Source organism: Miniopterus schreibersii (genome assembly GCF_964146895.1).
Source record: "Miniopterus schreibersii genome assembly, chromosome: 10".
NCBI lineage: Eukaryota > Metazoa > Chordata > Mammalia > Chiroptera > Miniopteridae > Miniopterus > Miniopterus schreibersii.
The window spans coordinates 60078358-60092627 of NC_138110.1; the positions used below are offsets into that span (position 1 = coordinate 60078358).

The 14270-nt window shown below is 45.7% G+C and overlaps 1 protein-coding gene across 1 annotated transcript in view; it reads left to right on the top strand.

Moving 5' to 3' along the window:
• The window catches only part of PIGU (phosphatidylinositol glycan anchor biosynthesis class U), a 76213-nt gene that overhangs the window by 51234 nt on the left and 10709 nt on the right, over positions 1-14270 (top strand). Inside the window, exons 8-11 of the mRNA XM_081148922.1 lie at positions 1189-1343; positions 2910-3053; positions 5776-5900; positions 12162-12304. Coding sequence (XP_081005048.1) covers positions 1189-1343; positions 2910-3053; positions 5776-5900; positions 12162-12304 — 567 coding nt within the window. The remainder of the gene's footprint in view (positions 1-1188; positions 1344-2909; positions 3054-5775; positions 5901-12161; positions 12305-14270) is intronic.

The following is a 14270-nucleotide window of genomic DNA, read 5'->3' on the forward strand; positions in this document are numbered from 1 at the left end:
CTTACATTGTGACTTTGTTTTCTATTTCATCAAATTCTAACTTTTACCTTTATTATTTCCTTCCTCCTTTGGGGGTTAATTCTATTATTCTTTTTCTAATGTCTTGAAATGGATGTTTAGCTTATACGTTTTCGGCCCATCTATTCAAATATAGGTTTATAAGGCTCTATTTTCCCCTGAGAGTACTCTTTTATCTACATTACACAAATAGTGATATGAGGTATTTTCATAACTATTTCTAACATCAAAATTTTCTATTATCACTTATTTGACTGCTGAGTTATTTGGAAAAGGGTTTAAAATTTTCCTAAGGGTTTTTTTTAAAAATCTGTATTGATTTCAGAGAGAGGAAGGGAGAGGGAGAGAGAGATAGAAACATCAATGATGAGAGAGTCATTGATCGGCTGCCTCCTGCAGGCCCCCGACTGGGGATCAAACCCCTGACCAGGAATCGAACCACTATCTCTTGGATCCTAGGTTGATGCTCAATCACTGAGCCACGCCCAGCCGGGCTTCCTAAGGTATTTTTAGGTTATCCTTTCATTAATAATTTTGATTAATTGCATTATGGTCACAGAATTGTGTCTGTATGAAACAGACTCCTTGAAATTTGTTGATATTGCTTTATGGCCTGATTTAGGTATGTGAAAATTTTGTATAAATGCCCCCAAATGCTTAAAATAAATGTAAGTTCTCCAGTTATTAGGTGTACTGTTCTATATAAGTATTATGTTTTATAAGATCTCAGATCAAATTTATTAGGTAGGCTACTTGTATGTGCTCCTTGTTACTGGTTTTTGTTTCATCTATTCAGTTACCCACTGATGACAGATTTGTCTGTTTTTCCTTTGCAGCTCTATCCATGTCTGTTCTGTATATTTTGACAACTGTGTTTTTAGGTACATACAAATTTGGAACTGTTGTATCTTTCTAATGACTTGAACCTTCTGTCATTATGGAATATCTTTATCTCTCTAATCCATTATACATTAAAGTTTATTTTACCTGGTAACAGTATAACCAAACTAGTTTTCTTTTTGGTTAGTGTTTACCTAGAGTATCTTTTCAATCCTTTGATTTTTCAACCTTTTTATTTCCTGTGTTTTGCAGGATGGATCTTGAAGTTTAAGCTGATAACTGCCCTCTGTTCTCAACCTCCCTGAATGTACTGTGTTGCTTCTCTCCTAGCGGCAGTACATACCTGTGAAAGTGAAGAGCAAAGCCTTCTGGATCTTCTCTTGGGAGTATGCCGTGATGTACATGGGAAGCCTAGTGGTAATCCTTTGCCTCTCCTTCTTCCTTCTCAGCTCCTGGGATTTCATCCCTGCAGTCTACGGCTTCATGTAAGTAATGACCTCAGTAGAAAACTCTGGAAGCTAATTTGGTTTTCACAGTTCCAGCTGGAGTCAGAGTACGAGTGACCACAGGGAGTATCTAGACACAGTGGTCTTCAAACTGTAGTGTACATCAGAATTACCTTCCACCATTAGAGGATTTAAGTAAGTCTGAGGTAGGGACCAAGAATTTGCATTTCTAACAAGTTTTCAGGTGATACTGATCTGCTGCTCCAGGGCACACACGTAGAGAACCACTGGTCTAGAACATATGTTTGATCTATGAGACTAAAGAGCACTCTAGGGACATCCAAAGTGACTACCAGCCTCTGCCTAGAAGGTTTTGGTTCAGTCCCAAAGAGGAATGGATGTATTCCTCTACTGCAAGAGGGTTTTTTTTAAATAAAGCCACCTCTTATGTGTCAAACTTTTTAGAGAAAATCAAAATGGGTCTGCAGTAAGAATTATTCAGACATTTCCAAATGCTCTCTGTATGGTATGCTGAAGAGGGTAGCCACTGCCCAAGCTTCGAGGGGCTCACAGCCCAGTGGGGTGATAGACACTTAAACCTGTCAGGGTTGGGGAGGTATCTGGAGTGGCAGATTCTCCTTTGGGATTCTGGACTACTAATTTGTGTTAAATCCTGGCTGAGCATAACAATGATTTTAGTAATTTCAGCTCTTCATGCTATACCTTGAATATGAATTTGTAACTCCTTGGATAGAAGTGAAAAGCTTTTCTTGGTTTTCTGCTGGGCCACAGATTGTGTTCTTTACCTCATTTCACAGATAAGGAACTGTAGTTACAGCAGAAGACAAAGCCTTGCCCTGGGTGGAAGCCTGTGTTAGTAAAATCTATTTGTCCTTCATGCTCCATTTGTTCCCCTTTTGAAATTGTGAATTGGCATCAGTTTCAACTCCATATTTTTTCAAATAAAAAATATAATGTAAATTTTTAGAAGAGCCAGAATTGCAGCCCATTTTTATCTGATATAACACAATAAAAAGTTTTCCAGTTAAACCCTTACTTCTCTGATGAGGTCTGGTATGCTCGCCAGAACCTGCTGATGGTTCGTCAGCCCCTAGAAGTCTCACTGCAGTGGCAGGTGCTCACGCTGTGGTCCTGCTGGGGGGATGCTGAGCAGGAATGGGGAGGAGCAGGATCTTTGAGCTTGCTTCTCTAGGCCAGTCTTTGGAATGCCCCAAAATAGATATTATTTATGTAAAACCCATTCCTCTTTTGTTACAGTACTGAGTTTCTCCTAATTTTAAATTTGGCAGTAAAATAAGGGCTGGTCTTTTGACTTCTAGCATGAATCCCTGCCTCATTTCATATCTTTGATGCATGCCAGAGTTTGGCTCAGCTAATATTTATTATAGGTTGTCATTCTCTAGTTTTTGTTAATTACCTATATCCAGGGTGCCTAGAGAGCCTCTCACATCCTGGTCTCTGTGGAGACAAAGTCATCCTTGGCGTCCCAGTAGTTATCAAAGTCTTTAGGAGAAAACCAGGTCAAAGCAGACCATTTATAACTTTGCTCTTTTTTTTTCTCTCCCTTTGTTTTCTGCACTCCAGACTTTCTGTTCCAGATCTCACTCCAAACATTGGTCTTTTTTGGTACTTCTTTGCGGAGATGTTTGAGCACTTCAGTCTCTTCTTTGTGTGTGTGTTTCAGATCAACGTCTTCTTCTACACCATCCCCTTAGCCATAAAGCTGAAGTAAGTGGTTGGACCTGCTGCTGCTTTGTTCACAGAATCATTTGTAGCCTTGCAGATGCCCTTCACACTGGGAGCATCAGCTGTCAGATTTATGCCATCTTTGCCCAGGGAACCCTGCCCTCTATCACCCTGAGTGCCAGTACCCAGGGCCAGCAATATAGTCACACATGAGTACAGGCTGGAAGGAGCTCCTTAATTCTTCTCCTGGCCTCACTCTGGGGTACTCAAGCCCATACTGCTGCTGAGTTCACTCACTGTTTTGGATAAGAGCAAAGGTTGGAGTTGGGGGGGTTTGTCTTTGGAAAAAGTGAATCTTGTTGGGTGTCCTGTGTCGGCAGTCCAGTGACAGTTTGCCCAAGGGAACTCAGGATGTGTTAGTTGGGAATCTGGCCACCTCCAGCTCTGTTTAATCTTCTGATCAATTCCCCTCAAAAGGGTTGCCTGTGGAGCTCTCTTCTGCAGTATGAGAGAGTTAACATATGCTGAGCCCAGCTCCATCTCAGGCATTTTTCTAGGTTTTCTGAAGTGTATTCACTCCTAACCTTTCCAGTAGCTCTTGGACGTAGGCATCATTTTATCATCACTCCCATTTTATAGTTGAGGAAATTGACATTCAAAGAAGTGGAATGATTTTTCCCAGAGTCACATAGCTAGTATGCAGTGGAACTGGGATTCACACTCCTATTCGTCTGGCTCCAGAATCTGTGCTCAGCCCCCTGATCTAAGAGAGATCATTTGTAGTAGCCCCCGAAAATGGTTCTGTAATCCTAGCTTCAAAGAAGGGAAAACAGGTACAGATATGCCTGATGGTCCAGGGAAGCCGGGAGAGAGTTTGATTCAGATTTTAAGAGCTTGAGGTCTCTAATCTTTCTGCTGTTCTTCATGGCCAGTAAACCAATGCACATGGCTCCCATTCTGTAAAAGCTCAGAGCTGGTGTTTCCTTCTCATGACAGCCTTGGCCTGGCATATGACAGGAATCCATCCTTCCTTGGCCTGGGAGGCTCCAGAACTCTGGCAGCCTTGCCCCAGGCAAGCTCTCCAGCTGTCTGCTGTCCACGTTCCCTGCCCTTGTTCTTGTCAAGCCCGGCCACTGGGCTGAGAGAAGCAGGGAGCCCAGAGCACCTTTCCTTGCTCTTGTCTATATAGCTAGCTCTCCAGTAGCTTTCACTGTCAGATTGTGAAAGGCCACATCATGTGACACCCTCCCCCTCACCTCCTAGTCACCAGGCCTCAGAGTTTTGGGGACAAAGGATATGAAGATCCCTGACCTCCCCCACTGCTACCCTGCCATGCCCGGATATGAAGCTCCCTGCAGTTTGCTTCCAGTGCCAGCTTTGTGGGAACAGGGCTTTTCAAGCCACCTGTCCCCAGGCAGTGTTGCAGGAGGTTCTGGTCTCCATGCTTTTTGGCACTACATTTTCACTGGCCTTTTCATAGAAATGTTGCAGCTGTTACCACCTACCTAAAAAGCCCAAAGCCAGTGATTTGGATGGTCTTTAGGAAGATGCTCACTGAGCTAGCTGAACCCTTAGAGGCTACAGGACTGCGTGACTTTGCCAAGCTGAGTTTCTGAGGCATTTACTTGTAGAAGGACTGGAGTGTTTGGGTGTGTACATGTTTATCAAATTTTCATGTTTGTCATATCTCACATTTACACCCATTGAGTCACCCTGACCTTTGACCTGCAAGACAGGAATGTCATTAACCTCTGAAGAAAACCTCCCTGAGCTGGGCATCCAGGAACTGTGCAGATGTAGGCTATGTGCAGGTTGTTTAGATGCAGCTGACCAGGGTGTAGATTTGGCCTCTTTGTGTTTGCCTCCCTTTTGCATGTGGTGAGCTCATGGAGGAGCCCTGGAGATTGAGCTGTTCCCCGCCCTCCCTGATCAGAGCTGTCATCGTGCCAGGCACTCAGGAGAACAGTGTGGTGCTTTGGAGTTCTGAAGACAAACAGCTCCTTCGCTTACTAACTAACTCACCTTCTCTGAGCCTGATTTCCTCATCTGCACAGTGCGGGTGACAGCATTGCCTGCCTCGAGGGGCAGTTGAGGTGTAGTGAGGATCACACATGCAATGTTGCAAGAAAAGGGCCTGGCACAGAACTTAGCAGAGCAAGGGTTCGGGGAATGGTAACCATTTTGTTGTTAGTTTAAGGTAACAAAAACTCCATCCAGTTCCAGCCCTTAAGAGCTGAAAAGCTGCACAGCTCTCAGTTCTCTTTCTGGAAAATAGCTCATGTAGCTAAGGGTCTATAGACCCCACTGACCCAATTGTCAGAGAAAAAGCATCAGCAAGGAAGCACTTCCTGTCCTGGGTCCAGTTGTCAGGGGGGCCTCTGGCAAGGGAGGCTGCCTAATTACACTGTGACAAGCAGTCTTTTAAGCCTAGTAATAAAGAACCTCTGACTTCATTTGTGTTTTTTCCTTGGTGGCTCCTGGGGGGAGGCCTGGAGCTGGTTGTGGGAGGTTGTTGGGAAATGTCTCTGTGGGCTGTTTCTCTAGTGTTTGCTGGGCCCTCCTCACCACCTCTGGGCATCTCTGGGTCCTTACAGTTTTCGCTCTGCTACTTGGCCTGGCCCCAATGTCTTGTGGGTAGTGGAGCCAGCCCTTGCCTAAAGTACCCTGGAGAGTATTTTTGGATTTGAGGGATAGAGTCAGGAATCTCAGGTGGGCCTGGTTCCTGACTGATCTCTGTATGTCTGTCTTTCCTGCCCTACCCCAGGGAGCATCCTATCTTCTTCATGTTCATCCAGATTGCCATCATCTCCATCTTCAAGTCCTACCCAACAGTGGGGGATGTGGCCCTCTACATGGCCTTCTTCCCCGTGTGGAACCATCTCTACAGATGTGAGTATTCCTTCCTCTAATCCTCTGATGGCAGATATGTGTCAGCCTGGCCCCCAGATAAAACAGCCAGGGAAAAAGGAATTGATGGACATTTGATGGGCATCTGCTGTGCCAGCAGCACCAGAAGAGAGGCAGTAACACCAGGCACAGTACCTGCCTCCTAGGTGCTATGGAATAGTGATAAAAATGAAAATAACTACCATTTATTGAGTACTTACTAAGTACCTGGCCACTGTGATTCTAAGAGTATTACATGCATGAGCTCATGTTGTCTTCACACCAGCCTTTGAGGAAAGTATCCCCATTTTGCAGATGAGAAAACAGAGGTACAGAAAGGTAGGGCCAATTATTCAAAGTCATGTGTCTGGTTAGTGGAAGGCTGGCATTGGAATCCAGAGCTGTGAGTCTTTAGCCAACACTGCCCAATAGGACTTTCTGTGGTGATGAAAATGCCCTATATCTGCACGGTCTAATAGAGTAGCCACTAGTGTGACTAAACTGAATTTTTAATTCATATTAATTTACATTTAAAAAGCCACACGTGGCGAAGGCTATTGTATTGGACAGTGCAATGCTAGACCTAGGGCTTTGAACCATTTCTCAGAGCTGCACCCAAAGGTCCATAGAAGACAGATGGGCAACATTAGATTTCTTGCCTACATGAAGACCCCTTTAAGCTCTGATCATCTGCTCAGAAGATGACTGCGTGGTGATCTAGTTGTGTTTCCTAGGCTCTCAGTGTTCCCCTCTGTTGGGTTCTTAGCCCTTTGTGTGGTTTCTTCTCAGTATTTGTAGGCTCTGTAGGCTCATGACTCACTTGCCTGTGTCCCCAACCCCCAGGATCAAACCCGACACACAGAACAGCTTGGCAAATGTTTGTGGGTGGGTTTCTTAAACCTCTCTAATAAAGAGGCAGTGTTAGTGGCCTAGCACCACTTGATTCTCTAAACCAGAATGGAAAGGGAGCTGTTGAACTTCCCTTGCCTACAATCGGTGTATAGCATGGTGTCAGGATGGCAGGCTTCAGAGGAAGTGAGTCTTTGTTGTTGTTTTGGGGCTGTCTGGGTGTCAACCAGGAAGTGAAACTGACCTGCTGCCAAAAAGAAACCTACCTGTAAGAGTGAGCCTGCGATCAAGGTAAATAGCTGAGTGGGTGGGCTAGGCTTGCAAGTGATGGCCTGGTGGGGCGATGACCAGTCCTGCCTGACTGGGAGGAGGAAGTGGCATCTGCCTGTGACATCCTCATTGCACAGATAAGAATCACCCAGTCGAGAGGGCTCAGGATCAAAGCTTGGGGCCCCTTGGCAGAGCATGGCTAATGACAAACCACAAGGCCACCTAACGTGAGCATACCTGTTTGTGACAGGTGGATCTTGGGGAAGTTGACCCTCTTTCCCTGAAAGTAGAGTACTTTTTTCTTAGCTCTCTATCCCACACAGAGCATCTCTCCCTCAGGTAAATATCTTTCATCCCAATGTGCTAAGCACAGTCTGGAGCCACTCACTTGAGTCTTAATCCTGGCTTTCCCACTACTAGCTACCTGTTTTTAAGCAAATCATTTAACCTTTCTGAGCCCCCCATTTTTCCATCTGTCAAATGGGGAGAATATCTTTCATGAGTGTTTTAAGTTCAAGAAAGTATAAATATAAATAACACTGTAGTTATTATCAGAAGTAATAATTATGTGGGGGTGGGGGGTCTTCTGCATAGTTCCATGATCAAAGCTCCAGGCTTGGTAGCCAGAGTCATTTGAATAAACATATTTTTCAAAACTTGAAATAAGCTATTTTATGTCTCTGGGGTGATAAGGCACAAAAAATAAGGATGGAGTTTCTGGAAACCAGGATGATCTGTTAGATGCTGTTGCTGGCTGGCTGGGCAATTTTAGCTTCTCTGAAGGCTCTGCAGAGAGTGTTGGCTGCTGTCCCTCAGAGCCGGCACCTGCAGCAGAGAGTACTCACCTTGCAGTGTCTGATTTGGGGATGACAACTGTGAATCATGACACCCAGCTAGGGGAGTCTTCAGCCTGGTCCTGAGAACCTATGAGTGGAAGTTTTGAGAAGTCTTCAAGCCTAGGTTGAAGATACTCAGACTTTAAATGTGGTTAAGAATTCAGTTTAAACGTTAGTTACCAGTGCTAACATGCCTGCTTACACATTCACCTTTGTGTTTTCCTGTCCTGCTCAGTGGAGAGAAGAGGCCCATGAGCCCTTCCGGTAGTATAGGCACTAGACATCAGGACTCTGTGGTGCCTGGGCCAGGATGAGTCATAGGACACGCAATTGCAGCGTTAGGGAACAGCCTGCTGGCAGAACCTGTGCCCACTGCCGCAGTCCAGCTGAAAGAGCCAGTTACCAAATGGCTGGATTTTGTGTGTTTTATTTTGTTTTTATTTACTATCATATAAAGATAAAAGAATATATATATAGCCCAGCCGGGCGTGGCTCAGCGGTTGAGCGTCGACCTAGGACAGGCAATCGGGGTTCGATTCCTGGTCAGGGCACATGTCCGGGTTGCGGGCTCGATCAATGACTCTCATCATTGATGTTTCTATCTCTCTCTCTCCCTCTCCTTTCCTCTCTCTGAAATCAATAAATATATATTTTTTAAAAAAAAAGTATATATTCAAATCTCTGGCACCTCCTGGTGCCTGGAACAAACTGTCCTATGCCCGGGTCCCTAGCTGCATCTGCTCAGGAGGCAGCAGATCAATGACTGTCTCATCATTGATGTTTCTATCTCTCTCCCTCTCCCTTCCTCTCTTTGAATAACAATATATATAAGTTATAAAGAAGAAGAATAATGCAATAAATTCCCATGTATCTAGCACCTAGTTTAAGAAAGAACACCACCATGACCTTTGAAGTCCCTAAATCTTCTCCTTGCCCCTCCCGATGGCACTGGATTCTTCAAGTGGAATTTTATTTCTGAATGCCTGAAGCTTAGAGAGGGAAAGTGACTTGCCTGAAGTTTCAGTTCGTCGATAGTGGAGCCAGAGATTGGATAAGCTGCCCAGTGAACGTAGCAAGGAACCTGATTCCGTCTGGCCTAGCAGGTCTGATGAAGGGTGAACCCTTCTGCCTCATTAGGCCCTGGTCATCTCTGACATCTCTGACACCTCCTGGTGCCTGGAACAAGCTGTCCTGTGCCCGGGTCCCTAGCTGCATCTGCTCTGGCCTGTCAGCCAGCAGGAGTGAGGAGCAGCTCCCCAGTCCTACAAAGGTCACCACAGGCCAGAAGCCAGCTGGGTGCTGGTGACATTTCCTCCAGGCACATGGGAATGTGTGTCTGCAATTCTTCGTGACTGCACCCAGGAACTGTATGTGAGCTTCTCTCAGTCTCTGTGCACTTGGTCACCTTCTTGTTGCCTAATCTGAAACCCAGAGCGGCTGGATGTGTGGAATAAAGACCCACCCGGGCTGTCAGGGCACAGTTTTCTTTTAGGAATAGTGTATATTCTTTTCAGCAAAATAATTTCCAGAGGATCAGAAAGAACACTGAGAATGTAAATAGTGATTTCAAAGTGGAGGAATGGTAAATAGATTTGTTATTTCTGGAGGTTGTAACATTGCTTAATAATGATAACAACAATAATAATTTTTAGTGCACACATCCCTTTTCCCAGACTTCCTGTTTCTGGGAGAGAGGATAAGGGGCCTCAGGAAAGCTTGAGTCAAGACTTCAACCTCTTTTTTAGCCCTGCCAGTGTGGCTCAGCAGTTGAGCATCGACCTGTGACCCAGGAGATCTTGGTTCAATTCCTGTTCAGGGCACATGCCCAGGTTGTGGGCCTGATCCCCAGTAGGGGGCATGTAGGAGGCAGCAGGTCAATGACTCTCTCATCATTGATGTTTCCATCTCTCTCCCTCTCCCTTCCTCTCTTTGAAATCAATAAAGATATATTAAAAAAAAAAAGACTTGAGCCTCTCAGCTTTGAAAACCCAGAATTATGGAAATTTAAGATCAGAAAAGAGAACCTGGGAAGCCCTCCAGCCCAGTGTTTCTAAATTGTGAGATTTCACAGACCACTAAAATTTCAGAAAACTGATGACAGAGTTGCCAACTTTTTATTTTGCTGAATACATTGAAACAGTCAACTACCAGCCATTCATCTCCCTTTCATAAAAGAGAGGACATTTTAGCAAACACCACAACCAGCAACAAAAAACACCTGTCATTTCTCAATAAGAACAAACCTTATGTTGAAAGCATTTGGCTTTAACAAGAACTCTGAGCTACATGACCAGATCATTCTCCCTGTGACAGTGAGTCTGTTGCAGACTGCTGTGGGCCTCCTCTTTGGTAAGATCACAGCCGTGGCTGCATATTGGAATCACGGGGGAAGCTTTTAGAAACTAGTTTGGCTTCCTGGGCCCCACCCCTAGAGACTCTCATTTACTTAGTCTGGGTGGGCTTCCACAGATGATTTCATTTTGCAACTGAACTTGAGAACCGTGTGTATAATCCAGTCTCCCTCCCAATTGATGAAACCCCCAGAATAGTATTTCACCCAGGCCTTTGTACAGCTGATAGCAACAGCCTTAAGGTTCAGGAGTTTTCCTATCTCTTCAATCTCCCAAAACTCTGACTTAGGAGAAAGTATTTCCTAAAGGTCAGGATCAGATTGGGGAAGGGAAGTTCAATTCGTTAAATGGCTGCTGTTAACCAGGCCCAGTGCTAAGTGTATTTTTTTTAAAGATATTCTTTTAATTTATTTTAAATAATATTTATTAGTTTATTTAAAAATAAATAAAGTATAAAGAAATAAGTAAAAATAGCATGTAATCCTACTGTCAGATATCCCCTGTTGAATTAAAAGGGGGAGAACACAGTGTAGTAGGCAGAATAATGCCCCCTTCTCAACTCCTACTACAATGTTCACATCATAATCCCCCAAACCTGTAATTATATCACTGTTCATGGCAAAAGGACCTTCAGAAGGGGAAAGTATCCTGGAATGACCAAGTGGGCCCAGTGTAATCACAAAGGCCCTTAAGAGAGATGGAAGCCAGGGGTATGTGGGAAATCTCTGAACTTTCCTCGGTTTTGCTGAGAACCTACAACTACTCTAAAAACTAAAGTCTATTTTTCAAAGAAGTGGTGAGGGAGGCAGAAGAGGAGTTCAGAGTGATGCAATGTGAGAAGGACCTAATCTGACATTGCTGGTTGAAGATGGAAGGGGGGTCAAGAGCCAGGAACGCAGGCGGCCTCTACCCGCTGCAAAGGCAAGTGAACGGATTTTCCCCTGGAGCCTCCAGAGGGAATGCAGCCCTGAAGGTACCTTGGTTTTTAGCCTGTGAGACCCGTTTTGGACTTCTGGCCTCTGAGATAATAAGTTATATTGTTTAAGCTACTAAATTCGTGGTAATTTGTTATAGCAGAAATAGAAAGCACACAGTAATCCATCCATGCCAGGTTTTCCACAGGCTTTCCTGTTTAATCCATGTAACACTCCTATGAAATTGGCATTTTAGTCATGTTTTAGGGATAGGGAAGAAACTCAGGGAAACTTGCTGGCAGAGCAGGAATTTCAACCAAGGTCTCTTGAAGGCGAGTCTGTGCCTCACTCTCACACTGCCCTCCCCTCCAGCTGAGCTCACCTGCCTGCCCAGGGACAGTGCTGTACAGGAGGTCCTCCCTGGGGCTTCACGGAGAGCTTCTTCCTGGTGGGATTTCTCATTCCCTCTGGGGGGGGTGGGTGATAGGGAGGGTGTCAAAAAGATTTGTAAATAATTTGAGGGGGGAGTGCGGGACATTTGAAGAGCAAGACAGGAGACCTAGGATATGAATTAAGGAGAATGGAATCGTGTTTCTAAGACTTGGGGCTGTAGCACCACAGAGACTCACTGTGAGGCTCTAATTTCCATGGGTTCATGCTGCCCTTTCCATCCATGATCCCATTTGGTCAGCACCCTGCTTGGGGAGAGGGAGGGAGTTACTCTTGGACCCTCTGAGGTTGGGGGTAGAGGGCAGTATCTTGCTGCCCATTGCCCAGAGGCATGCATGACATTGCCAACTGTAGCCAGCCAGCCCACAGGGGGAGGTACTGAGTCCAAGACAAGGACCTCCCACCGGCTTTGGCACAGGGAGCCTTTAACTCAAGGGTCTTAGGTTGGCACCCTGGTGGCACCCCAGTGCCTCAGAGTAGCAGGGGAGGGAGATGTGCTTCCTTTGAGCTATACTGGGCTCTCCCTGGGCCTCTGTGTCCTGTGGGGCTGTCACAGCATCAGCACCAGGCTAATGTGACCATCTGTCTTTGCAGTCCTGCGGAACATCTTTGTCCTCGGCTGTATCATTATCGTCTGCTCCCTGCTCTTCCCTGTCCTGTGGCACCTCTGGATTTACGCAGGAAGTGCCAACTCCAATTTCTTTTACGCCATAACACTGACCTTCAACGTTGGGCAGGTAAGAGTTAAGGGCAGCATGAGGACAAGGATTCATTTTGTGTCCTCAGACGTTTGAGCTGGGTTCTGCAAACTAGGGGTTTGGATGTGAATGAGGGGCAGTTCCCCCCCTCAAGTAGCTCCTGGTGTGATAGAGAAGATAGGGACATGAGTGTGGCAGGGAAAACTGCATCTGGCATTAATGGGGCTCCATGCTGAGCCATTGCCTCATTGAATTCTCATAGCAAGCCTGTTAGATAGTGTTACCCCTATTTTACAAATGGGAACCGAGGCTCACAGAGGTTGCCTCTTGCCCAAGGTCATTGGATGAGCCAAGAACAAAATTCAGGGAAGGCTAGATTTCTGAAGCCACCCTCTTTCTGTAACAGTGCCTGGGCTTTGTGGCACCGAGAGTGAGTGCACCATGTGAGGGTGGGGAGGGCAGAGGCAAGAGGAAGAGAGGCTCCAAGGACAGCAGGAGCAAAGACAGGGAGATGAAAAGTGGTTGGGTCTAGCTATTGTGTGAGTCTGGAGTGCAAATTGCATGGTTGGGAGTAGCGGGAGAGGAGGCCGTGGGCATCACTGAATGAGAAGTCCCAGCAAGGAGCCCTGGCCCTCCCCGACCCAGGGAAAGCCTCCCCCCTGGTGCTGCCGAGCAGTGGTTTTCAGCATCAGAGTCATGGGGGAGGGGAGGGCTTGTTAAAAATGTAGATTCATGTTGATATGTTTTAAGTCCTATGATTATATTATGACTGTTACCGTTATATGACTTTGATAGTCAAAAAAATTAAAAAGCAGATTTTCTAATCCCACTTCCAAAGATTTTGACTCAGCAGATGTGAAAAACAGAGTCAGAAATTTGTAGTTTTTACAAGCTCTCCCAGAGATTCTGTTGCAGGTGGACTAGCAAGCTTCTCCAAGGTCCCTGTCCATTGTGCTGCGTGTGTTCTCTGTCCTCATTGTGGAGGTCCTGTGGGAATCAGCTCTACCATTTAACATTTCATTTGCCAGGCGTTTCCTGTGCATAATGGGCTGGAAGGGAAGTAGGGCTGGCTGAGAGACTAATGATGGCACTGAATAATCCCCAGGGGGAGTGTTGCCTCCAAGGTTAGCTGCTGGGAAAGAAGGGAGTTAGGGCTTTTGCTTTGAGTGATAGGTCTGGTATTTCCTGCATGGACATTTCTGGGCAATTGATGTCCAGCCCAGCTATTTATCTTGATTTGTGAACAGCAGGAAGAGTGACAGAGGGCCCTGTGGCCTGGGTGGGACCAGCTCTGTCACAGAGCAGTTATTGATGATGTATGCTCAACTCCTCCTATGTATGTCCTGCAGGATTCAACTCTGTACCTTGAAGGAATCCAGAAGGCTGTTATGTCTTGCTGAAATCCCCTTACTTTTCCTTTGAAAGTGATGACTGGCACAGGAGGGCATTGGGCCTGCCCTGGAACTCTGGGAGCTTGGCGAGCGTCACTGAAATAGCCCCCATCGTGTTGTCAGGCCATGAGTGTCAGATGTGGGCCAGAGCGCAGGTGCAGTGACTGAAGCACCTGTGGAACTTGCCAGATAACAGCTTTTCTATGTGCTGCCTTTGGCACCTTTATGAAACAAGGGTCTCTGTAAACGGCATGGGAGATCTCAGCAGGTTGCCATTGAGGGCAAGAGGAACTCACTTGGGAAAGGAGGATGGGCCTGGGGGTGGGAACCACAAGCCAGGTAGATGGAATGTGTTAATGACTGAGCTACTGCAAAAAAACAGGCTGAACTCTTGGCATTGCCTTTTACCTTTTTAATTTTATTTATTTATTTATTTATTTTTTAAACATATCTGTATTGATTTCAGAGAGAGGAAAGGAGACGGAGAGAGAGAGACAGAAACATCAATGATGAGAGAGTCATTGATCGAGCCCTCAACCCGGGCATGTGCCCTGACCCGGAATTGAACCTCAATCGCCTGGATCCTAGGTCCACGCTCAACCGCTGAGCTACGC